The sequence below is a fragment of the Lethenteron reissneri genome, chromosome 48, assembly GCF_015708825.2.
Source record: "Lethenteron reissneri isolate LAM-NWPU_2019-01 chromosome 48, ASM1570882v1, whole genome shotgun sequence".
NCBI lineage: Eukaryota > Metazoa > Chordata > Hyperoartia > Petromyzontiformes > Petromyzontidae > Lethenteron > Lethenteron reissneri.
In genome coordinates this window covers 6687895-6713329 of record NC_083826.1, presented here as the reverse complement: position 1 = coordinate 6713329, position 25435 = coordinate 6687895, and the positions used below count along the sequence as shown (strand labels likewise).

The window sequence follows — 25435 nt, the reverse complement described above, 5'->3', positions numbered from 1 at the left end:
GTGTTGTTCGGAATGATGTCCAACGTTTTACTCCACATGCCAGGGGCTTCTTTGGGATCTTCACCTCCCGTCGAAGCTCCCGGCGCACGGGGCAAGACGTCACGGTACAAGCCGAAAACACACCGCAGGGCGCTACACAACCACGGCCGCCAAAAACCCCCGTGCGATAAACATCAGGAGTTGTTTCTACAGATGGGCACGTGAAATAGGACCCCGTGTTGATGCGGATAAGAGGAATATTGTAATGTCGTAAATATAATCCTGCAAGGACAAGGGTAGTAAATCAGAAATGAATGTTCCTCAGATTAATTGTAAACTAACGCAGCTCGTTAATGAGTCTGGCAAAGTAGCGACAGAGTTTATATTCAATTTGCACACACACTCAGTCTAAACATTGAACATCGTAAAAACCGTTATATTAAAAAAGAACATTAAAGAGTTAACTATAGACATTCAACAATGGATAAACAATGAACAATAATATATAGTACTGTATATTGTACTGGCATGAGGCTGGCAATTTGTACCACATGTGTACTGCACGTGCACCCCAATTCGGCGGTGTGACGAATAGTCTCGAATAATGGTCACGATTCGATTAAAAAAAACTATTCTTATTGTCAACATTGGTGGTGTATGGAAGGGTTTTCATCGGCTCCCATTGAATACGTGTAGGAATTGAAGAGCATTAGTAATCCTTGCAAAGGCAATTGCATGCATATGTCAAGAGCTAAAAATTCAATATTAATCCCATAAATGGATGCATCGATACACTCTCCCCCTCTCTACACGAGCACTAATCCACACCCCTGGGTATTCACACGCTTTGAGTGCATGGGCTGTAAGAAAGAAAAAAACGTGCCTTTTCATAAGTAAATGGACGAAAGAAATGTGCATGTATTATGAATATATTTACCAGTAATTTCAATGAGGCCAGCAAAAGAACAGTCAATGCATCTTACATTTGCATACTTTATAGATATACGTAGCCCAGAATACTTGCTGACCTGGACAATGTACACGTTTGGAGTCCGTATAAATATAACACGTAGACTCACAAGTGACGTCATCATATATATCCCTCTATTTAAGGAAGGAAACAGGAGGATTTCTCCACAAATCTGGCTTTCCGCCTGATGATCCTAGTTGTAATTACTGGCGAAACGTCGTACTCAGATTGTAAATGTTGTGGCTTGGCTCTCCAACACACCGGCGTGCTGTAATAGTAATGAATTGGCACGTTCTGTTTACGTGACAAATCTTACTAATTGGCTGTGTCGGGTGGTGGCGGGTTTAACGACACATTTATTTTTACGCGATCTAACCCAACACAAATATATTATGGCTGTATAATATAGAATTATTGTTTTATATTATTGTATGCATATATGAAATAACTTGCAGCCCTTTGCCAATTCACCGTTGGATGAAGGCCTTCCCATATCGTGTTGGTCATGGGGGTTTGTTTAACCATACTTCACCACACCGGTGCAGTGCTGCTTGGTGATGGTGGGTGGTGGAGGTCAGAGCAAAGGCTAGAACTGGTTCAAATATCACTCACCGCTACGACAGCCACGGCTAGGAATTAAACCCAGGGGCACACCAGCTTCAGTGTGCAGTGAGCTAACTGCTTCACACGTACTCTTAGGTTTTAGATAAAAATAAATAATAAATATAAAATAAATAATAATAGAAATAAAATTATAAATCACGACGTTTCGGAGGCAACACAAGTCTCCGTCATCAGGTGGGACCGTCACAGCTAAATTTACTGTATCAAGTGAGGCAAAATTCCAAGAGACAAGTTCTTAAATATAAGTTAAGGGGGAGGGGCTTATCTGAATGTGGTAGCCAATGAATGGAGCGTGTTGGGGGGGTGGGCGGGGCTAAAAGAGAACAATAGGTGCACATGTTGTTGTACCCGGTGTTGGTTGACAATCCAACTGCAAAAAGGAGAGTACTCTTAAACGCTGGGGATGTCAACACTCGGTAAAGTAGAATAGTAACTGTCAAATAAGATGGTCCAAATATGTGTTGTTAAATCTTTTTTACACGTGTGTGTGGGGGGTTAATGTAAACGTATTCCATATTTTTAATATTTAAACCTTTCGTGACTGCAGAGACTCGTATTCTTGGTTCTTTCGGTAAAGTCACGTAGAAGGGAAATTATAAAATAATACGAATATAAAACAATCAAATTATCACGACGTTTCGACTGCAATACAAGCAATCATCATCAGGTGTGAAATCCACAGCAAGAAAATTTGAAAAAAGTGGCGGTTTTTTTTTCGTAACAAAGAAAAAAAACGCCACTGAGAATTTTATTGTTTTCTATTTTTATTATTTAATTATTTCCCTTCTACGTGACTTTACCGAAAGAACCAAGAATATATATTCCATATTGTGTTGTTTTAATCAATTTAATCTCACACATTCACACTGGTACCCTTGGTTTGTTGGCTTTTTCGCTAAAGAGTTACGCTGGTGTTTGGGCAAAATATTTATTTTGCAAAGCCCTGTCAGTGGTTAACTAACAGCAGTAGTAGCGCAAGCCTATTGGGGGCCCTATGCAATGTATCAACTCCATTTTCATATCATGAACCCTCCTTAAATGACAATTAGAATGTTGACAATTATGTGACAGAAGAGATGTGGCTCACAGATGAAGTGAGATAAGATGTAGAAACCGGGTAGAGAGATGTGGAGGTCAACGGTGTTGGGGATGCCGAGAGACGTTGATTGAAGACAGAGCCGGTGTAGGTGACAGGAGCGATGTGGCTATCAGATGGAGTGAGTTAAGATGTCGAAACCAGGTAAAGAGATGTGGAGGTGAACGGTTTTGGGGATCCCGAGAGACGTTGATTGAAAACAGAGCCGGTGTAGATGATGGGAGAGATGTGGCTAGCAGATCGAGTGAGATAAGATGTCGAAACCAGATAAAGAGATGTGGAGGTGAACGAGAGATGTTCAGTGAGATGTAGTGATACAAGACTGTGTGATGAAACAAATTTGGATTTTCTCAGGAGATATTTCATGCATGTCTATTCCTCCCCCAACTTAAATCACCAGGCCCTTCTTAGCTGCGTGGATCCTCAAGCTTTTGCTTATTCTGCGTTTCGAAGGAGTTAATTTACAGCTGTTTGTTATTACGAGACATTCACAATGCACTGGCTAATGTGCACGTATTAATATTTCATTTGTGATTGTTGTGCTTGTGCTCTGATTAAATTTACATTAGACCTGAGTGTAATCTTGGCAGACTATCCAATCTGGTCATCATGCACAGAGAGCAGGCACTTGGAGTTACACTAATATTGTGTTATTGAAGGTTTTGTTGTTGTTGATTATTAAAAAATAAAGTCGGATGTTTCTGATGATCACGGTGAGTTCGTGAGGGTCGCATGTGTGACCATGAGATGGCATAGGCTATTGATGCTGGGTACGAAGGAATTGGCTCAAAGCTCCCGACTAAACTTCACAAATGTGGTATACTGTGCCGTGCCACCAGCCCTCGTGTAGATGTACTTCCCATGACCATCAAACCGTAATTAATGGGTTGTCCTTATAACCTTCTCCGACAAATGTAGCCATTTAAATAAATTACGGCGCTGCACCTCCGCACTGGATTTAGTTTTTCCTCTGCCTAGATATAAAGTGCATTTGCACACGTTATACATTCACTCTTTTAATTTGTTTCCGTGCATATTAAGCATCCGTGTCGATGGGCCTTCTGTGTTCTCATCGATAGTTGTAACATCTGGCAACTTTAACCCCCTCCCCGCTCCACCCCACAAAAATCAAAATCCCCCACCTCTACCGCGGACCGATCACCGTTTCATTACCGACGTTAAGCGCTGCGGTGCGACACTGCGGGTTTAACGGTGCCATTGATTCATCGATTGGGCCAGGCGGTGGTGACCGAACGCATTGCCTCCTTGTAGTCCAGCCCTGTGGAGGGCGAGCGTCGGTGGATCTCGACAAACGATGGCGAAATTCCCTTTTCCCGCGGGCGCCGAAGATTGGAGCCGCGTACCCCCCCCCCCCCCCAGCTTGCCAGGAGATGGAAACGCGGCAAAAAATGTGGGCTCCAACCTGTTCCATCTGTGTGGCGTCGAGTGCTGCCCCCTTGGCATGTGTGGGGTTTCTCCACATGCTTGAAAACACCCCATTGATGTCTTGAACCACGATTGTTGATGAAAAGTGTTTCACACTATGAGACCTCCTTTACCAGTGGTAAAATATAGTGATAGGTTTTTACCCTTTCAACTGGTACAAAAACTGACACCTTTATACAAGGCATCATGTTTGCAATAACCACAACACAAAATGCAAACAAAAATGTACGCCTTTTGGCGTCATCTGGTCCAACACCATGTGAGACTAGGCTTTAAGAAAAGCAGTCTCGGGTGTGGACCAATCAACTTCAAGGACAGTGCATATGCTTTTCATTATCAGAGTTGTTTCTTTTTGTTTGCATTTTGACTGCTTGTGTTGTGGTTATTGCAAACATGATGCCTTATATAAAGGTGTCAGTTTTTGTACCAGTTGAAAGGGTAAAAACCTATCACTATAAAAGTGTTTCGTTGCTGATGTCAAACGCACTGATTATACTGTAGGTGTAAAGAAAGCATTGATTGATTGATTTAAAGTAGGATGCATGCATAATGTAAGTCTTGATTATGTTGTACTCGTATACACTGATTATAATTAGTTCGAGCATAGAATTTTTAAATATGATTACGATGATATAGTCCATGCACTCATCTCCAACGACACTTGTTCCACTAAGTTACAGTTTGAAGATCGCCTCGAAATAATAAAACGCTCTGCCTTCGTAATAATTCCTGAAAGTAGCCAAAAGCTCGATCCAGTTACATTATAAATCACAACGGTCCGACTTTGAAATAGTGCCTGCATTCCATCACAACTCCTTCTTTGTCCAAGTGGCAGCTCCACTGCCTCTTGCCTGATACAGGGCTCGACTTTCGTGAGTCAGCCAAGGTGGGCACACGTTCGGCGCAGGGAATCAGTTAAATGGGGTGAGGTCTTTACCTGTAACGTAAGTCCACACCTGAGTGAGTGGTTTGCGCAACTTGGTTGCATGCAACTGAACCATTTGTATGTGGACGTCTCTGAAGTTTCTCGACCCACGGTGGCTTTGAGTAGGGACAGATTCCACCTTCCAACAATGAATCTGCTCGGCGATTTTTAGCAACGTATTCCATCACTGTCTGACGCATTTGCTTGGTCGTTGCAATCCCGATTTGAGTCTGTTGGGGTTGGAGCTAACCAGGTAAGGGGTGGGGCTCTGCTGTAAGGGGTGTGGCCAGACACGGCCATGTTGAGCAACTTCTGGCTCAGATGTGGACAAAGCAGTTGCAGCCGATTACGTTCCGGAGGGCACATGGGGCAACACAGCATCACCAGTTTCCAGTTTTTGGCCAAGCTGAGCCAAGTCTTCCCATGCTCTTCCAATTACATTTAAATCCTTCATACCCATTAGTTATCCAAGTGTACATGCATTAGCTGTTTTTTTTGCACTGTGAGACATGTTTGGCACGTTTAAGTGCAATATGGATTATATCATAATTATAATTACAATATAGGAATTAATGGATTTCTCTCTTTTTGCTCTTTATTCTTTCCGTTGTATCTTTACATTTCAGTGCATTGCCTGCCTGACGATTAATTCTGTTCTCATGCACATTTGATGCAGTTGTCCTAACCAACTTCATCTTCTCTTAATCTGATATCTTTGATAGTCTCCTTGACCTATGTGGTAACGGGAAGACATAAAAATAATATAACAAACAGAAAGTCGACAAATTCATTTGTGCCTTGAAATACCTAATTTTATGACAATTGTTGACAGCAACCATCACCAGCAACATATCAGCCATGAGTGACCGTGATAACTTAGCAGACAACAAAGTTAGGTGATCGCTTTATTTAATCCGATATTACCAGTCACTCGGTCAACAGAATATTTACAATAAGAGCTTTGCATTGCTCAACAACCATACGGATGATTATTTGGTTCTTTCGGTTAAGTCACGTCTAAAGATAAAATAATAAATTAAATTAAATAATAGCATACGACGTTTCGATTGCAACACAAGCAATCATCATCAGGTATAATGAAATAGCGACATAAAATCTAACCAGAAAACTATAGACAGACATATTAGCAGACAGATATCACCAAGATACATAGAGGGAGCAAGACAGGAACCAGAGAGGGGTGATCATCTCTGTGGGGTGGCCTTAAATGACAGAGGGGGAGGAGGCAGAGAGAGGGAGGGGTTAGAGAAAACATTTGCATATCAATGAGTGGTCCAAAAAAAGGTTCTGCAAGTGCGATGACACGGCAAGCAAGTCTGAAAATCAGAAGGACAAACTAAAATTCAATAACCTAGCAAAATATCGAAATGTAATGTAATACAACACAGAGAGTCGGTCAACACACAATTAACGCATAGCCTAAAATTAAGTTCTAAAATTAAGATTGAACCATACGGATTTTAATTTGTCTTTCACGCGACCGCGGGGAGAATATGCAAACTCTAAATATGCAACACGTATCAGTATGGGGATCGAACCCACGACCTCCTGTATACCAGGGGAGGTAATTAACATCTGGCCACCGTGGCGCCACCGTGGAAGTAAATGTTGACAATGGGAAATTCCGCGGCAATCATCGCCGCTGACAAATGCCGGCGACAATTGCCCTAAAATTGCCCCAGTTGATTGGCTCGTCTATTGTAATGCACTGGTGGTTGCTTGAAGGCAGCGTCTGAGACAAAGACAAAGTTCACCTGTGTAGCCTTAAACAGACTGTTGGGGCAAGTTCTGTAAACGAGCACTGATGAAGGCCTGCACGGCACACGAGGAAGTGGGTGGCCAGTACCATGCCCGGCCACCTCTTGTCTCCCAAGTGGCAGTGTTTACACAACCAATTGGGTACTCATTTGAGAGCCGAGTCAATCCAGGGGAATGCCTAGGACCAGTTGGTGGTCGTGAGCGGATTTAAAGTCGAGTGGCCGGGGGGTTCGTAGCGTAGTTCGCTAACCGCTGCACCACCGCTCCCCCACACGCATCTGAGAACCACACACACGTTGCCATGTGTGGCAGCCCACTTGATTCATTCCTCACCCATTGAGCTTGTTTCAAGTAAAGATAACACTGGTCAACACACTTTTTCTGGCATAAGGTATTCCAACGGTTTAAGGTAATGCTGGGGTGCTGATTCCAAATCTGGCATCAGTTTTTGTCTATCACATCAGGTTCTTGAGATATCAAATATTGCATTTTCAATAAAAACTGCAGAAGAAAAATATTTAATAAATGTGGATATCTACATAAAATGATATTATAAACACACTATCCTAAAAATACAGCACCATATTTTAACACTAAACCAGTCACTGACTCGCAACAACTTGCAATCATAAGTGACAGAGTTAATTTTGGGTAAAATCAATGAAAATGGGGTATGCCGATAGCATAAAAATGAGATGTGATAGAGCAAATCTGAGATCAGATTTGGAATCAGCACCCTGAAATTAGTCTAAAACAGCTGCAAAATTCCAGGCCAGAAAAAAATATTTTTTTTGTTGACCAGTGTAAATCTCTCTCGTGCCAAACGAAGCCTTGAGAAGAATAAACGTCTTCTTCCATGGGTCTCTCTTTAACTCCAAACAGCAGAGGGTGGGGGGGATAGGGGAGCCACTTTATTTTTTCGTGTCATTTTTGCCGCGAACGCGATACGCCGCAATATCCCGAGCCAGAAAAGCGCGTAGTTTATCCTCGTCAAAACTAACTTCCCCACGGGGTGGGCTTGTGCACCTCGCGCCGAGCGATCAAAATTAATTTGAACGCGTGCAGGAGTTGAACACTTTCTCAATGCTCCAGTTGCTTCTCAGTCGCTGGAAAGCTCTTTAAAAACGAATCCATTGTCAATTTAAAAAATCGGGTGAATTACCCAATGTCTGCGTTTCACTTCACAGTTTGGTTCACATCTTTTATGAGCCCTGCTGCGCCCCAGCACCTTGAGCTACTTTGTAGATCTACCATCGATGTCTTTCGTAATGTGGGCAATTCTTCCGGTCAGCTCTGAATCAACATGTTGATTAGTGCTCTGTGATTAGTGCACTGTGTCGTGGCCGATTTCAGTAGATCTGTAGATATCTAGCGGCATGCACTGGCAAATACTAAAAGTGTGGCGTTTTTTTGTGTTGCATCGCTGTGACGAATTTCTTTAGCTTCTGACGTGATGCCCTGTAGTGCGGTCAGAATTACATAGGAATGAGCACACATTTTGCAATGGAAACTCTTATCCTGAGCATCATAATTGGATTTTGTGGGTTTTTTGCACTTCGTTTGACTAAACTGTCGCTTCGAGCATCGGCAAATGAACCTCATGGTGGGACCCCGGGGTCCCGCCATGATTCCGCGTGAAATGTCACCAATCGTTGGTAGACGATTCGACTACTTAAATTCAGTACTCTGATAGCCCATCTGTATTCGAAGAAAATAAAAAAGACATTGACGCGTCGAGTATCGACGGATGCACCAAGACCCATCGACACAATTCAAGGGTCACGGTGATTTTCTGCTCAAATGACCATTGAGAGGCAGTGCTTATCTCCCGGTTTTTTTCCAACTTCGGAGGCAGTGATGTAAATTACACATTCCTATGGCGGGGGAAAGACTGTCCGTTGGACAACCGCTATTGACTGCCCCCACAAAGTAGTACTAATTTTAACGATCCCCGGAGAGATGATGGGCTGAGTCAACACACCACAAAGCTAAGCTTTGGACAGTGCGAGCCTCGCGTTCGACTGCGGAGACACAAACCGTGGGAGAGAAATGAGAACGAGAGGGCGAACAAGGGGAAGAGACACTCTGTACGTCGGACTTCTTTCGTACCGTACGCGGACCACCCGCGCTCACAGGAGGCGCGGCCGAAGGACAACGAGCCGAGCGCAGCAACAAAGCAGCCCCGAAAACAACGGCACGGAGTTGGACGCTTCCCCGACTGAGCGACGCGTGGCAGAACGACGCAATTTTCCCGATTGGACCCCGCTATCGGCGTCCACCGCGCGGGGCCGAGCGATGGAGCGGCCCGGGGCCCCTCGGCGCGCCCGGAGACCGCAGCGCTGCCGAGGCGGGCGGTGGCTTTTTTTTGTTGTTTATCGACGCTGACTTTGACTTTTTTTTTGTTTTCAGGGAGATGATGTCATCCTCGGCGCGCGCCGCGCGGCATCAATCTCGGGGAGAGAAGCTGGGGGGGAGGGAGTGGTGGCAGGGAGGGAGGGGAGGGGAAGGAGTGGATGGAGGGAGGGAGAGAGTGGAGTGGAGGAGGGAGAGAGGTAGTGGATGCAGGGAGGGAGTGGATGGAGAGAGGGAGGGGAGGGAGTGGAAGGAGGGAGAGAGGGAGTGGAGGAGAGAGAGAGGAAATGGATGGAGAGAGAGAGGGAGGGGAGGGAGTGGATGGAGGGAGAGGGGGAGTGGAGGTAGTGAGAGATGGAGTGGAGGGAGTGAGAGAGGGAGTGGAGGGAGGGAGAGAGATGGAGTGGAGAAGGGAGAGAGGGAGTGGATGGAAAGAGAGAGGGAGTAGAGGGAGTGAGAGAGGGAGTGGATGGAGGTAGGGAGGGAAGGAGTGGATGGATGGAGGGAGAGAGGGAGTGGAGGGAGTGAGAATGGAGGGAGTGAAAGAGGGAGTGGAGGGAGTGAGTGGATGGAGGGAGTGGACGGAGTGGAGTAAGGGAGAGAAAGAGGGAGTGAAAGAGGGAGGCGAAGAATGAGTGGAGGGAGGAACAGAAGACGCCAGACCGAGAGGGTCGCATGGGGTGAGGGTGTGCGAGCGAGGCGGGGTGCGCGGCGTGGCTATCGGGCTTTGGCGCGGTGGGGGGGGGACGCGACCGGGGGCCACTGCGTCCAAGACGGTAAATCCTCACAGATGCCGCCCAGCGCAGGTGATATTAGCCGAAAGGCGCGGGGAGAAGCAGCAGTGCGGCCCGCCGACGGCTAAACTGCCATTGATTTGTCGCACGCCGTCGTCTCTCATTGTCGCGCGCGTCCCGTGATGAGCGAGGGGGGTTAAAGGTGCAGGCCTTGCAAGTGCGTCCCTGCGTCACTGCTCGAGGGAGCTAACCGCAGCTCGCGATTGCCAGGGTTGGCTCTACGTGCGGTGCGAAAGAAGTTCAACATGCAAAACGTAGAGCTCCAGAGAACTCTTCCTGGAGATGTTTCTGTGGTCTGGTCTTTGCCATTGATATGCCGAGACTCCGTTGCACGCTTGGGCACAAACGGCACACTCTCGGTCGAAGAGTTGAGAGTGCGCACGTTTTACCCATACCACACGCAACCTGCCAGTCGATTACGGCGGGTGGACAGAGGCAATAAAATTGTCACCATTCTTTCAACTGCCACGCCAGGAGATGGAATCGAACTGGGGAATCTCTGGGTTGCAAAGCCTGTGGGCTGGCCATTACGTCAGGGAGAATGGGATGTTGTGTTGCTTTGTCTACAATCCCAAATGTTTTGTCACGTGTCTAAACTGAAGTCATGTAGCTTTTGACACTCTGTAGTAGAAATCTCCCTTTATGTCCCCGCGTGTCTTCACAGCTCTCTTCCATCTGTACCATTTTTTTAGGAAGCAAAATTGTATTCAATGCAGTGACAATTTGGATTTATATTCTGTCGAAGTGCAAATGCATCTCAGGACTAAAAATATTTAAACTAAACTATTTTTGTAATTTTACCAGGTAAGGAACACTGAGATATATATCAATTTTTTTTCCTCAGAAGAGACTGGGCCACAAGTGATAGCTCAACGAAATGGTTTTTCATCCGGGAGAAAAATCCACGCGACCACGGGGACAACATGCAAACTCCAAATATACAGCAGGCATCGTCAGGTTCGGAATCGAACCTGTGACCTCCTGTATATCCTTCGCAGCCACCGTACAGAAACAGTGGACGTATTTATTTGATAGAAAGGCGTCAATCAGACATAAGCAGAGGGCTCTTCAAAGAGATGGGATTGAGCCCGGCCTTGGAGAGGGACACGGAGTCGACAACACGGACGTCTGGGAGGCAAGGGAGTTCGAGAATATCGGGGCGGTCGAAGAGATGAACGACCTTCCACGGTGGAGGTTGAATGGGGTATTCCATACAAAGCTGTGGTTGCTAGAGCAGAGAGAGTGTGGAGGGGGAGTAGAGTGAGATGAGATAAGAGGGGACAGGTAGGATGGAGAGTGTGCAGAGAGAGAGTAGAGTGAGATGAGAGGAGATTGGTAGGAACGTGTGTGGAGGGCAGAGGTAGGAGAGTGCAGGATGGGAATTGGAGTGACATGAGACGGGACAGGTAGCAGATTGAGCAGAGTGGAGTAGAGTGAGATGAGATAACGAATAAGGAAGGGCCTTGTATGTTGGTCTTGGCTGCAGATGCGTTGGGTCGGTGTGAATGACTGAGATGAGTGTTTCCCAGCGGGCCAACGCCAGCCGTTAATCAAATTTCTCGTTTCGGAATTAAAACATTCGTGCAGAGCTTGTATATTTGCCCTTGTAATATAACACGGCCGGATTGACGTTTCGGCGTTCCTGGTTTCAGTGGGGGGGGGGGGGGGGGGCACACCTGCACGTCGCGGGGTGATGTAACCGTGTCATTTAGTGTGATGCGGGTGTAAAGTTTCACATCTGTTGTGCTCCCAACAGGATGTGAAATCCATGTTGTTATCTAGTGGTGGGCCCTTTACAAAGGAGCTACGTCCTGTAACCGACACTAGTCGGAACACCGGGGGAAGGGGGATAGGGGGGGGGAGAAAAATATATTAAAAGCAAAAGACAATATAAGAACATCGCATTGATATTTAATCCCCTGTTGGCGTTACGTCATTGCTATTACATTGATTCAAGGAGCCGCAATATTTAGCCGTGCACTGCTCTTGCGGGTGCAGAGGTCGCGGGTTCAGTTCCATCTGCTGGTGCGGCAGTCGAAACAACAGGGCAAGTTTCTTAATCCCCCCACCGCGAACTTCTCCGCTCTGCCGCCACCACCTCTGCCCACCCTTTGGAGTCAATGGTTGTGTGTATGTACGTTGAACTTCTTTCGCACTGCAAGTAGCCTACCGTACTCATCGGAGGTGCGGCGGAGGGACAGCAAACGAAACACGAAAAAGCAGTTCTAAAGAAATTCGTTTTCAACCGAGATTATTTAAAAGTGCAAAGTTCCAGTGGCGTCTCAATATCGGAAGGAAGAGCGTTCCAGACGGCCTCTGAAAGCGTCGCGATGCGGTGACCGTCTTTGTTTGATGGTCAGCCAAAAGCCGCTGCGAGGACAACCGGCGTTTGCGTGATGGTTCATGCTCCGTGAAGAAATCGGCAAGGTACCGTAGTTCATTCGTGGCATACACTTTGTGTACAATGAGTGCGACCTCATAATGTATTAATTCGGCAACCGGAACCCAATGCAGCTCAACGATCACAATGGGCGCACTGCGGGTAAGTCGATTGGCAGATCATATGTGGTGGGGTAAAGTGTCGGTACGCCCGCCTCCTCCAACGCGTCTGGGTCGATGTAGAAGAGTAGGCCAAATACCCAACTAGAGTTCACTTTAGCGGAGGCCCCCTTTCCGCAGGCAGCAGCAAGATCAAGCAATTGTAAGTCCTCATGCACTTTTACATCCAGTATACGGTGACGTCAGCGACCAACTGATAATATCAGTGACTGATCACCGATCAGAACGACGTGTGGCACGAGCTTTTCTCTCCGTCTTTGACTCTTGAGTGAAGCTCGCATCGGCAATAATGCAGTCCCTGGTGGTTGGCCAAGCGACACCAAAGCCACCTTGTAAATAACATTTACTGCCAGGTAATAACATTCCTTTCCTGGGTGCCAGCCTTTAATGACATTACCGCCCATCACGAGGACAGGCCAGGTATTATGTATTGCCTTGTGTTGCTCCGAGGCAGGATGAGCGAAGCGCCTCACATTTAACGGCAGGAGCCGTTGGTTTTATTAAGTGCCTAGTTCATCAGTCTTTGCCCGGGACAGTCGCGATGGATGGGAGCGCTCCACCATCCTGATTAATTGCACATGCCATCATCTCTTGCCCCTGAAATGTAACTTTCCCTCTCACGGCCCCCACCACCGCACAACTTGTGCAAGGCGGTGTGTGAGAGAGTGTGTCGATGTCTCTTCGTGTGTGAGTCTGCATAAAAGTGTGTGCATGAGTTTGTATGTAATTGTGCTGCGAACCCAGCGACCTGAGTTCAATTGCCGCTCATGGCCAACACCAGTGACGATGATCTGAAACAGGCCTGGGCCTCCGCTAGTTTGACTCAGCCTTAAATGAGAATCTCGTGCGATGTGCAAACATCGCCACTCATGAGACAAAGACAGCCGGGCGTGGTGCTGGCCACCCACCACCTCGTGTGCCATACCAGCCTTCATAGTTACTTGCTAGCAGCACCTGCCCCAAAAGTCGATTCAGGCTATATGACAGATTATTTTCTTTAGCTTGTATATATGTGTGTGTGTGTATGAATGTATCTGCATGTGTGTACACGCTCATCTGTATATATGTGTGTGTGTGCGTGTACAAGTCTGTACGTGCGCGCACAATAAATGTCTCCTAAATATTCGCCGCCAACTTTTGCCTAAAAAGTTTGATATGCCAATTTGTTTTATGGGCATGATATTTGCGGGAGAAGCTTTGACATCGCTGCATTATTATTTATTGCGATATATAATTGCGGCGTGTCTTTATATGGGCTTGGGGGGGGGCTGTGAGATTATAATTATATTTTATAATAATTTCATGATTTTTTGAGTTTGACGTCGGCCCAGTTTTTTTTTCCTCTCTCCACATACAATTTTTTTTTTTCCACTGCAGCCTTTTCCCCTTGCCAGTTGGCTCGTCGCATAAATACAGCTGCATGGAACTGTAATGGGACCGCGTGCAACGTACCGCTCGCTCGCAAATGTTTACACAACATCAAAAGAGGGGGCCTTTATCTGCACGCCATGCTTAATTCACGTGTGATTCCCACACCGTTTTCATTCGTCAAGCTGCGGATAGCCAAAAGGAGCGGCCGTCGCTGCGAGCACCGCACGCGTCCGTGAGTTGAGTCCCGTCTCCCTTGAAAAGCGACGTACGCGAGTCCCCGAGTTTGTCATCTAAAGCATTGTTACGTGCCCACCTTGTTGTTTCGTTAAAAAATAAAGTGACGTACGCCACTACCGCTCGCCCCCACCACCTGTCCCTCCATCAGCTGATGCAGCCATCCATCAGTTGACGGGCCCGCCGTGCCGTTCGCTGTGCCATCCACGATGTGGTCGCTCGTTTTCATGACACTGCGTTTATTTTCGCCACGAATCGTATCCGCGGCGTGCGCGTGTGTGCCGCTCGTGACGGCTTCTTTGCGGGCGTTTCGTTGGTTCGAGCCGTGGCGGCCTGCTGCCCTGGTTAATGCCACGTGGTGCGGTAACCAAAAATTTTGTGCGCGCCGTTTGCATCGCAGTGAGCGTTAAAGATCAAAAAAAGAGTCTGGCCACGTGTGCCGGCCCCGCGATCCAAGTTTGGCACGCGATTTACTCGATGTTGTTAAACTACACTACAAGTATGCACTCTGTCACACATTTGTGATAGTCCTACGTTGTTTTTTTGCGGTTGTGGCTGTATAGCTCTCTGGTATGATTTCATACTGTACTGCGTGGTATTCCGATGTGCCGCTTCGTGCGCTGGATGGGACACCGTGACGAACAACACGCGGTCCTAACCCGAAAACCAAACACGCCCAGAGAGCCGTAACAGGCACAACCCGCACACACATCCGCAGGAGCAATGGCTGGCGAAGTGGCGTGTACTTGAGCCACCTTCTGCAACGCCACGCCCGTCTTTTCAGAATGCGGCACGTGTTGTTTCGAATGACGTCCGACGTTTCGCCCTCCCCACCGCCCCCCATGCCGCTGAGGCCATTATCGTCATTGTATGCATGCGTGTTGAACTTCTTTCGCGCCGTACGTAGCAATTCGTGCTAATCGGAAGGGCAACAAACAAAACACAAAAGCAGTTCTAAAGAAATTCATTTTCAATCTCGGATGATTTAAAAGGGCATAACTGCATTGATATGGGAAGGAAGAGCGTTCCAGACGGCCGCAGAAGCGCATCTGAAAGCGCGCGGCACGGTGACCATCTTTGTTTGACGGCCAGCCAAAAAGCCACCGCCGCTGCGAGGATGCCCAGAGTCCGTGTGACGTTTTACACTCCTTGCCAAGATCAGCAAAGGTTCTTGGTCCATTTGTGGAAAGAAGTCGATTGAATCTCCGTTTTTTGTCCCCCCCACCCCTCCTGCCGGGGCCGGAAGTGATGCACGAGTCGGGTGGCGAGACGCACCGGGGCCGCGACCCCAAATATACGTCTTTCGCGGCGTACATCTCCGGGCTGGCCGGCGGCGTCATCGGCGGCGGTGGTGCCGGGGATGGCGCGGGCATCCCGGGGCTGGAGATGAGCTGCTGGGAGAAGGGCGGCTGCCCGCCGTCATGTAGCCTCTGCGCCGAGCATGGCCAGCCGCACGCCACTGGCCCCACGCCCGTGCTCCTCGAGGCCGCGAGGACCTCGTCCGTCTGCGAACTCCTCCACGACAATCGCACGCGGGAGGTGAGAGACGCGCCGGGCGGGAGAGGGGTGAGGAGGTGGAGGAGGATGAGGTGGTGGAGGGAACTGCCGTCTAGCAGTAAGGACTGGTAATAAACAGTTCGTGATGAAGATTAAGATGTTATCGTGGGCAAAGCCGCTGATGCCACCGCACCTCACCAATGCGTTCGACCATCTGCCAATTATTATTCTATTTTTACCAGGTCAGGCCCACTGAGCTATATATCCCTTTTTTCAGAAGCGACCTGGCCACAAGTAATAGCTCAACGAATTGGCTTATCACGTGGAAGTGTATAGCAGCCAAATGCTCTAAACGCATGTCGATTTTAAATGTGGAGGGAGAAACACAGGGAACCCGGAGAAAAATTCACGCGACCACGGGGAGAACGTGCAAGCATTAAATTTACAACAAGCATCGTCAGGGTCGGGACCGAATCCACAATCTCCTGTATATCGGGTGAGGTAGTTAACATCTCGGCACCGTGGCGCCCACGATGGTGAGCCAAATCACACTGCAGCGAGCTGGACAGAGGCAGAGATTTAGGAAACGTGTTCGTTGTTTCAATTGTCGCGCCGTGAGATCGTAACGAACCGTGAACCTCTGGGTTGTAGGTTCAGTGCGTTGACCGCTGCACCACGAAAGTGTCCTTAAATCATTACTAATGAACCTTATGGCTGGACTCCGGGGTCCCGAATAAACGTAAGTCAAAATATAAATTAATTAATTTATTTGGGCGACTCCATCCAACCGCGCACATAAATGCCGCGACCCACCTGGTGCGGATAATTCTGTTGTCGTATCGTCCAAGTGCAGCGAGCACGAATGCCGTAGTCATAAACACAACTTTGAAACTTTGATTAGCGCATCGTGTAGAGCTCGTCGAGAGGAATAGATTGCCATGTCGTTCGCCTTCAACAGACATAAAATGACGTTGCAGCGCAGTTTATGCGAGAGCCGGGGGCTTATGGGACCCCGGGGTCCCGCCATAAGGCTCAGTTGCCATCTCTGAGTAGAAAGTTAGTCCGCCTGATATTCCAACCCTCACCGTATGAGCCGCGTTCATCATGATTGCTCTTAGGGCAAAATAAAATCCACTCTCACCTGCTTGTGCATAGTAGTTTTATGCCCCACATGTGCTCTGCTTTAAAGTCATGCGCAAAACAAGACAATCGCCATTTTAATGGATATTGCAAATGCAGATGTGCGTCACTTTCGATTGCAGCACCGTGTAAACACGTCTTCTCCTCCTCCTCCTCCAAATTACAATTGGGAAATGTTCTGCGCCATTGAGAGACCACAGCCCATGGTATTCAATCCAAAGAGACATTATTAGCTGCTGGATTTTGGCCACGTGTTTCGTGGCAGGCATTGAGTTGAAGCAGTTGTGACTACAAAGGGCAAAGTGTCCCTTAAACTGTCCAGCAGTGGAGCAGTGCTCACGTCCATTAGTAGCCGCAGAATCAATGTAAATAATTGTATTTATACGGTGGAATTCATGCTAATTGCATCCCACGACGCTGTACGTTAAATATATATTAAAAATTAAATGAGTCGTAGTAAATATGATAGTGCCATTTAACAATGATGCACATTATTTACCCAGGCAAGCCTCACCGAATCTCAAGACTCTTATTTAAGAGGGACATTTTGGCTGGGGGGCTATGATGGGTTTAGAAGTTGACCAATGTGCGTGTAAGTTTTTCCATCCTCAATGCTCCTCCCTTTCCTTTTAACATAGCCCTCCTCTCTTCCCCTCTTCCCACCCCCACCCCGCTCGTGGTGCCTGTTCGGTGGGGCGGCGAGCCATCGTTCCCCCCTGCTTTAAACCCAGATGCATAGAATTCGGAGCTGAGATCCGCGGATTTTCTGTACCCTCGCCCCCCCCAACGCCTCACGGCACGGTTTGTGCTCTGCACTGGGCTCATATTGCAATACAACAACAATACTAATGTAAAAAGAGGGACATTTATTTGGCCAAATGTATTCGAGGGCGGTTTGGCCTCACGTGGGAACTGCCTAAGAGGGGGTTTAAATGGAGAGAGCAGGTACATTTTTACGAGATCTAACCCAAAAAACGATTTTATGGATACTATTAGTCGCGAAAGCCGACATGTTAAACTACACAGAGAGAGGGCTTGCTGACCAGCCAAGCTATCGTGTGAGCATCCCAGCGGTGAGTGGCTCACCAATTGTGGGGGGCCCTCAGTGATAACTATTAGAAATTATTTGGCGCTCCCCATATCGAGACGACGAGAGCCACATTGGCAAGAGACCTAGATGGAATGAGATAAGAGACTTTTAGCAAAAATTTAAAAGAGAGAAGCGGCCCAGATAGAGGCAGAATAATTGGCGTTTTTTCATGTTAATTTGCTTGTTGTGATTTGCAATTGATTTTCTGGTTTGGCCAGATAATGATCTGGCCAAATTTTTGGTGTGTAATTCTCCACCACTCGATATATAGCCTCAGATTAAACCGTCACGTGTACAGGCGTTCATTAACGCGCTATGATTGTCTGAGCCCAGCGGTAATTTGAACAGCAATTCTCAAAAAACGAAAGTGTCCGTGATGTTTATTAGGATTTGAATCTGAGACTGGGACCCCCCCCCCCCATGAGCTGCTTGGGGCCCTAAACTTCTGCTTGTGTTACGTATACCTAGCGCCGCCGCTGTTCGAATAAACCATAAACTATTAAATGTAAACTATTTTTTACATTTTATTTTACCAGGTAAGGCCCACTAAGCTATATCACTTTTTTTCACAAGCGACCTGGCCACGAATGATATGTCAACAAAGTGGCTTATCATCGTGTGGACATTTATATCAGCCAGATACTATGAACGCGATGTTGATGCTAAATGTTGAGGGAAAAACCGGAGGGCACAGAGAAAAATCCACCCGACCACGGGGAGAGAGACACGCAATCTTCAAATATACAGGCAACAGGATTGGGATCGAACCCACGACCGCCTGTCCACCAGGCGAGGTAGTTCACATCTAGCCACCGTGAGTGGTGAGCTTGTGGAGAGCTTCAACGCAACCGTGTGCTCTCACTCGTTAATAACGTGGCCCAGAGCCAGGGCATTGAGAGCAGGAGGAGAGCAAAAAGATATATCAGAGATTGCTGCGAGCAGCTGGTGGCCAGTGCAGCGATTCTCAGCTGATATTTTTCCCGAGCCGTCGCTGTTCATCATCTTGTGCGAAAAGCAATGCCCGCATGTGCTGCTGCACGAGCTGCCGCAATTAAGCCGACAACCATCATAGTAGATCATTGTTGGGTAAAAATAGGCGTCCGTACGAAAGTAAATTAGGAGTGCAATTTAAATGTCCATTAGCTATTTTTTTTTTATGAAACACTTTTGGAACAATTGGAAGATTTACATACACATTTTCAAGAGTTTACTAAGTTTAAAGAGTTCATAAACACTTTCCTAATTTTTTATGTGTTGACTTATTTATGGTGGCCAGCACCACGCCCAGCCAGTGCTAATCTTTACACACCACACTAAGCACAGGACCGGTTAAAATATTCGCCACTGTTTTTGGTCATAAGCAGGGATCAGAGGTCGCAACCGGGTACCCGATACCCGTACTCTACCCGATACCCGGCCGGGTACGGGTACCCGTCTGCGACCCTGGTGCGGCCGTGTACGGGTACGGGTAAGGAATAAAAACCCATTTGCGACCTCTGGCAGGGATTGAACCCAGGTCACCAGGTTAGTATCAGACTGCGCTATCCACTGCACAATATGTATATAGACATATATATACACACACATACTCAAAAGCCATTATTTCTTAGCACATCCTTCATTATATTATCAGCCTCTTCATCCGAACATTTTGCAAGAACCCTCTTCAAAGCTTTCCAATTCAAGTGTCAGGAGATACCGCTGGCTTTCTTTCTTCAAGTTCCTGCAGAAGCACCGAAAGCGCCGCAACGCCACCTCGGAGAAACACGCAGCAGTACGGCCGCAAAGAACTCCCCGGCGGTCATTGACAAAAATAATCGGCTGCTTAACCCCTGAGCGATGTAGTCCGTAGCTCAGCAAAGAGAACCGGTTGAGAGGGGTGTGAGAGCGTGCCGTGCCCCTCCGCCGGTACTGCCCTCTGAGTCAACGTTCGCCGCTGAGCTACGTAGCTCTCTTTCAGACGCGAACTGGCCACTAATGACAGCTCACAACGAAGTGGCACATCGTCGCCTGGAAATGTAATGCAGCCAAATACACAAAACGCACGTTGATTCTAAATGTGGAGGGAAATACCGGAGCACCTGGAGAAAAATCCACGCGACCACAGGGAGAGAGACACCGCAAACTCAAAATATACAGGCATTGTCATGGTCTGGATTGAACCCACGACCTCCTGCATACCAGGCGAACGAGTTAACATCTCCGAGACACCATAATGATGATGAGAGAAATATGCAGCAGGCGTCACGGTCGGGATCCAACCCACGACCTCCTGTATACCAGGCGAGGTAGTTAACATCTCCAGCCACCGTGATGATGATGATGAGAGAGAGAGAGAGACACCGCAAACTCCAAATATACAGCAGGCGTCAGGGTCGGGATCCAACCCACGCCCTCCTGTATACCAGGCGAGATAGTTAACATCTCCAGCCACCGTGATGATGATGATTAGAGAGAGAGAGACACGCAAACTCCAAATATACAGCAGGCGTCAGGGTCGGGATCCAACCCACGCCCTCCTGTATACCAGGCTAGGTAGTTACCATCTCCTAGCCAGTGAGGCGCCCTTCCACAGCGACCCCTGTACCGCCGGCCCCTACTCCAGGTGCGGCCGGCACAGGCCGAGGCTGCCGCATTACGGGTGGCAGGGGGGACGACGTTATCGAGTTAGCGCCCTGTCCTCTCCTCCAGGAGAGAGGGGTCACCCCCCGCGCGCTCGCCCGCCCGCCCGCCCGCCCGCGGCGGCGGCCTCGGATGATCCCGCACCCCTCGACGCGAAGCGGGGTGGGGGGGTGAACCGACGCGGTGGCCGAGTCGGAGCCTCGCGCGCCCGCAAAATCCATCGGCATTGATCCGCGCCGCACATTAGAGGCCGCTCCGAAGAGGCCTCCCTGCGAGCAAAAGCAGCATCCCTCTTCGTCGAGATTCTCCCTAGGAGGTAATTGAATTGCGCGCTCGTTCTGCGCGTGCGCTTTTTGCCGTTTCGGGTTTCAACCGACGGAGCGTGAATGTTTGTTTTTCCTTGTGGGCAGCCGCTCTCTGAATGGGACGTGATGGACGTACGTATGTTGAACAATCTCTCGCACCGTACTTAGCCAGCCGTGCTAACCGGAGGTGCGGGGGGGGGAAGGACAACCAACTGAACACACAACAAATGATGAGGCAGAGAGGTCCAGTGGGTTAGTGTCACCGCACTCTGAAGCCACTGACCCGTGTTTATTTCTCCGCTGTGGCTAACATCAGTTGCCAGTGATATCTGTGGGCTGGGTCTTGGTCCTTCCTCTCTACCAACCCACACTGGTCGTGCTATTCCTGAGGTTAATGTCTCTTGCACCGGTCGTTCTATGGAGAGACTGGCCGACACGACGATGACGTGGAATTTCCACACCAGCTCAGCGCCGCCAATTGAAAAGAGCAGCATCCACGAAGTGGCCGGCGTGCGTGTGGGGCATTGGGGCTCTGCCCCAGCTAAAAATGTGCTTGAAAATAAAAATGCTAAATTGCAGTCATATGTTTGAAAGTGAATATACGAAAAATACACAAGTGGCTAATTTAATAAAAAAAAATCTTGCATTTTTTAAAATCAATTCCGATTTAATTGAAATATGGCTGCGCCCACATTTGTCCGGCCTCTCATTACGTGCGAAAAGGGCATGCAATCTGCCCCTGGGCAGCGCGTTCCCGCCGGCAGAGCGGTGACGGACTCTTAACCCCTGGGGGCAGACGACCCTCCCCGCAAGGCTCGGCCCTCCGATTGAACCCGCGTGGGGACACGGACGGAGAGACTTAAACGGGCGGGTGGCGTGGGGTGGCGCGTCGTGGGGTGGCGGATAACGACGGCGCTTGCTGCTGTTGTTGCCGTTCGCGTGCAGGCGTGCCGCACGGCCATGCAGAGTGCCGCCTGGTGCTCGGGGCGCGGCGAGGTCGTGGGGAACTGGTGCCGCTGTGACCCCGATGCCTTCGACCACCAGGGCCTCCCCGACTGCGCCCCCCTGCCACGGCCCACGTATGTGCCCCCCTCCCTTCCGCCTGCCTTTCCTCCCCCTCCCTTCCTCCCCCATCCATCCCCCATCCATCCCCCCTCCCTCCCCCCTCCCTCCCCCGCTCTCTCCTCCCTCCCTCCCCCCCTCCCTACCCCCTCCCTCCCTCCCCCCTCCCTCCCTCCCACCTGCCTACCCTCCACCTCCCTCCCCACTGCCTCCCCCCCTCTCTCCTCCCTCCCTCCCCCCCTCCCTACCCCCTCCCTCCCTCCCTCCTCCCTCCCTCCCACCTGCCTTCCCTCCACCTCCCTCCCCTCCCCCCCTCCCTACCCCCTCCCTCCCTCCCCCCTCCCTCCCTCCCACCTGCCTTCCCTCCACCTCCCTCCCCTCCCCCCCCTCCCTCCCGCCCGCCTTTTCTCCCCCTCCCTCCCTCCCCTCTCCCTCCCTCCCACGCACCCCCCGGCAGCCCCCCCCCCCTGCACACGACGCTCAGACAGCAAGATCCACCACACCTCATTGTATTAAAAACAACAACAACAATAATAAGTCATATTTGTATGTAAGTTGAACTTCTTTCGCACTGTGCGTAGCCAACAATGCTAATCAAAGGTGAGGGGAAACTACGACAAACTAAAAACAAAAACTAAATAAATGAGTTTTCAATTTTCACCAAATAACTACTTCTAAGGACCTGTCTTAAAAGGAAACAACAATATATAACTTGTAAAGTTTTGGGAAATATCCCTTCTTCGTAGCACATCAATGCTGCGACAGCTATGAAGAAGGGGCATTGGGGGTGTGAATGATGAGTGCGTTGAGTTGTTTGTGAATCGTGCTTGTGCACCGCCACCAATGCAGCAGCAGCATCACCAAATCAAACTCAAATATTCATCACTCAGAACCGTTTACCATGCATCCTCTTCTCACGGTCGGCTACGTACGGTGCAAAAGAAGTTCAACACAAGCATCATAAGCCTCACAGTACAACTGTACATCATATACAATCGTACCGCACCCAAATTTGTATAAACGAAGCATCCAATTGTTTCATACTCTTAGTTCTTTCGGTAAAGTCACGTAGGTAAAAAATGTAATTAAAATTAATTTTAAAAAAAATCACTTTTTTAAAAATAATTTTAATTTCATTTTTTACCTACGTGACTTTACCGAAAGAACTAAGAGTATGAATCCTTGCAGTCACGAAAGCTTCAAATCTAGAATCCAATTGTTTATCACACCATCCTCTACCCATAATCTTCCAGTAAGCCTGTACACCACACATTATCGCATAACATGAAAGAAAAAAAATGTGAATCGCCCAACCGCATGGCTCCAATTTTAAAAGCGACTGCGAGTCGTGCAGAGTTGTTCTTTGACCGAGTCTTCACTTCAGACTCGTTAGCCGCTGTCGCCGTATCGTTGCACATCAGCCTTCGATCGGTAGTTTGGACTCAGGGTCGTTTCGCCCGATGAGTTATTTCACTAAAATTTAGAAGAAGACGAAAAAAAATTCGCTTGTTACCTCAGTGGCATCATCCCGGCTCCACGCTAAGTACCGACTCGGAGCTGAGATGATACTACTGAGGTAGTAAACTAGGATTAAGCTGAGACTATACTGAAATCATCCCTGTCTCCAAATCAGTACAGGATCATATATATTTCGATTTAAAGCTTTCGTGACGGCAGGGATTCATCTTCTTGGTTCTTTCGGTAAAGTCACTGTAGAAGGGAAATAATAAAATAATACAAATAAAACATCATACAATAATTCTCACGACGTTTCGGCCACAACGCAAGCAGCCATCCTCAGGTGAAGAACAGGTCTGTCGGAAAGACAGCAAAAAATAATTCTCACGACGTTTCGGCCACAATGTTTTATTTTTATTATTTCCCTTCTACGTGACTTTACCGAAAGAACAAAGAAAATCAGGATCATATAATTTGGTAAAACCAGAATCAACGTAACACTTCACTGGCTGACCTACGGGCGACGGGGGGTGGTTGCCTCGCCGGCGGCTGACGGCTCAGGCTGCGGCTCTCACCGGCGCTGGAGCCCACCAGCACGCTGGTGGCACTCGAGTGGGAGGACCTGGAGCCGCCGGTCGGCGCCCGCATCGTCGACTTCGAGCTGCAGTACGAGACGGTGGCCGAGCCGGGCGTCCGCGGCGCCGAGATGCACTTGGGGTGAGGGCCCGCCGCCGCTTGCCACGCCATGGTCACGGTTTTATTGTGCTCCCAGGAACGGGCAGCTTAAATTAAAATCCATCCCTTCTCATCCCCCCTACCTCCTCCTCCTCACAATGAATCAATCAATATTGATTCCTAAGGGATAGTGAATTTTGCCACTTGTTGCAGAGGTTTGTGGTTCGAGGATAACTCAAAGTTCCGAGTTAGTTGTACGCGGCCACCTTGTATTTATACGCGTTTTATACGTATTTATATATATATCGCGCCCCGAGTAATGCATTCTCTCGTTGCGAGACGATGGTCAGAGCTGTGAATTACGGTGGCCTGAGATTCACCGGGGTGAGGGCCTGCCGCCTGCCGTGGTGCCATGCCGTGGTCGTGATTTATTTGTCCTCCCAGAAACGAGCGACCAGAATGAATATTCACCCATTCCCTCCCCACCGCCTCCCCCCCCCCTCTATAAATCAACAATTGTGAATATCGATTCCCAAGGGATAGTGAATTTTGCCACTTGTTGGAGAGGTTCGTAGCTCGAGGACAATTCAATGTTCTGAGATAGGTGTACGTGCCACCTTGTATTTATTTACATATCGCACCCTGTTAAGAGTCATGGTGCGAGTCAGTGGACAAAGCTGTGAATTCGGCTGATGGAGATGTACTGTGGTGAGTGTCGGTGTCGTGTAAAGTTTGTTCTCCATCCATGCATTTCCTACCGGGAATGTTGTAGGTTTGTGGTTTGAGGGCCAATCAGATTGTAGAGTCATTTGACAGATCCTCTTAAGTTGGTGTGCACAGTGATCTTGCTATATACAGTATATAATTTCGTCCATAAAATGAATGATTCTTACCCTGTAAAGGAGCCGTGCTGGAATCATTGGTCAGAGCTGTTACTCTGGGGGGGTGAGTGGTCACGTAATGTTTATTTCCCCCCAGTAACAAACAAACATTAGTTTTCCCATCGGAACCAATATTCACAAATATCAGTTCCTAGGCGAACTAACAGGAACCCATTCATCTGGCATATCGGTTACCCTGCTGAATATTTTTACCCACTCCCATGATTTTTGTCTACAGACACTGCTATGGTACAAATGCATAGCAATGCAAAAGGTTGGAAATTCTTATCAGGGTGCTCTATCTCATGGTGATGGGCGCGCTACCAAATTCCACTCGTGATTAACAATAATCTTCGTTGTCTGCCACTTGTTCATCTATTCACTGTGGAACCTTGACGGCCATCTGTCAAGTTCAGTTTTTCCATCCTTGTCCAGCACCGCCACTACTTCAGAAAAATCCGTTTTATTCTCTGCACGTGAACCCTTTCCCGTTCTGAGACGTCTGCAAGTTGCAGAGTGTTTGTCCCGTTCACCTCTGAATCTCGGGACGTGCAAGCGGCTCAGCATTTATTTTAT

At 48.3% G+C, this 25435-nt stretch overlaps 1 protein-coding gene across 1 annotated transcript in view; it reads left to right on the top strand.

Annotated features, from left to right (window-relative positions):
• LOC133354672 (astrotactin-2-like) overlaps window positions 1-25435 on the top strand; it is a 484322-nt gene that overhangs the window by 425398 nt on the left and 33489 nt on the right. Inside the window, exons 18-20 of the mRNA XM_061571710.1 lie at window positions 15376-15668; window positions 21729-21862; window positions 23865-24020. Coding sequence (XP_061427694.1) covers window positions 15376-15668; window positions 21729-21862; window positions 23865-24020 — 583 coding nt within the window. The remainder of the gene's footprint in view (window positions 1-15375; window positions 15669-21728; window positions 21863-23864; window positions 24021-25435) is intronic.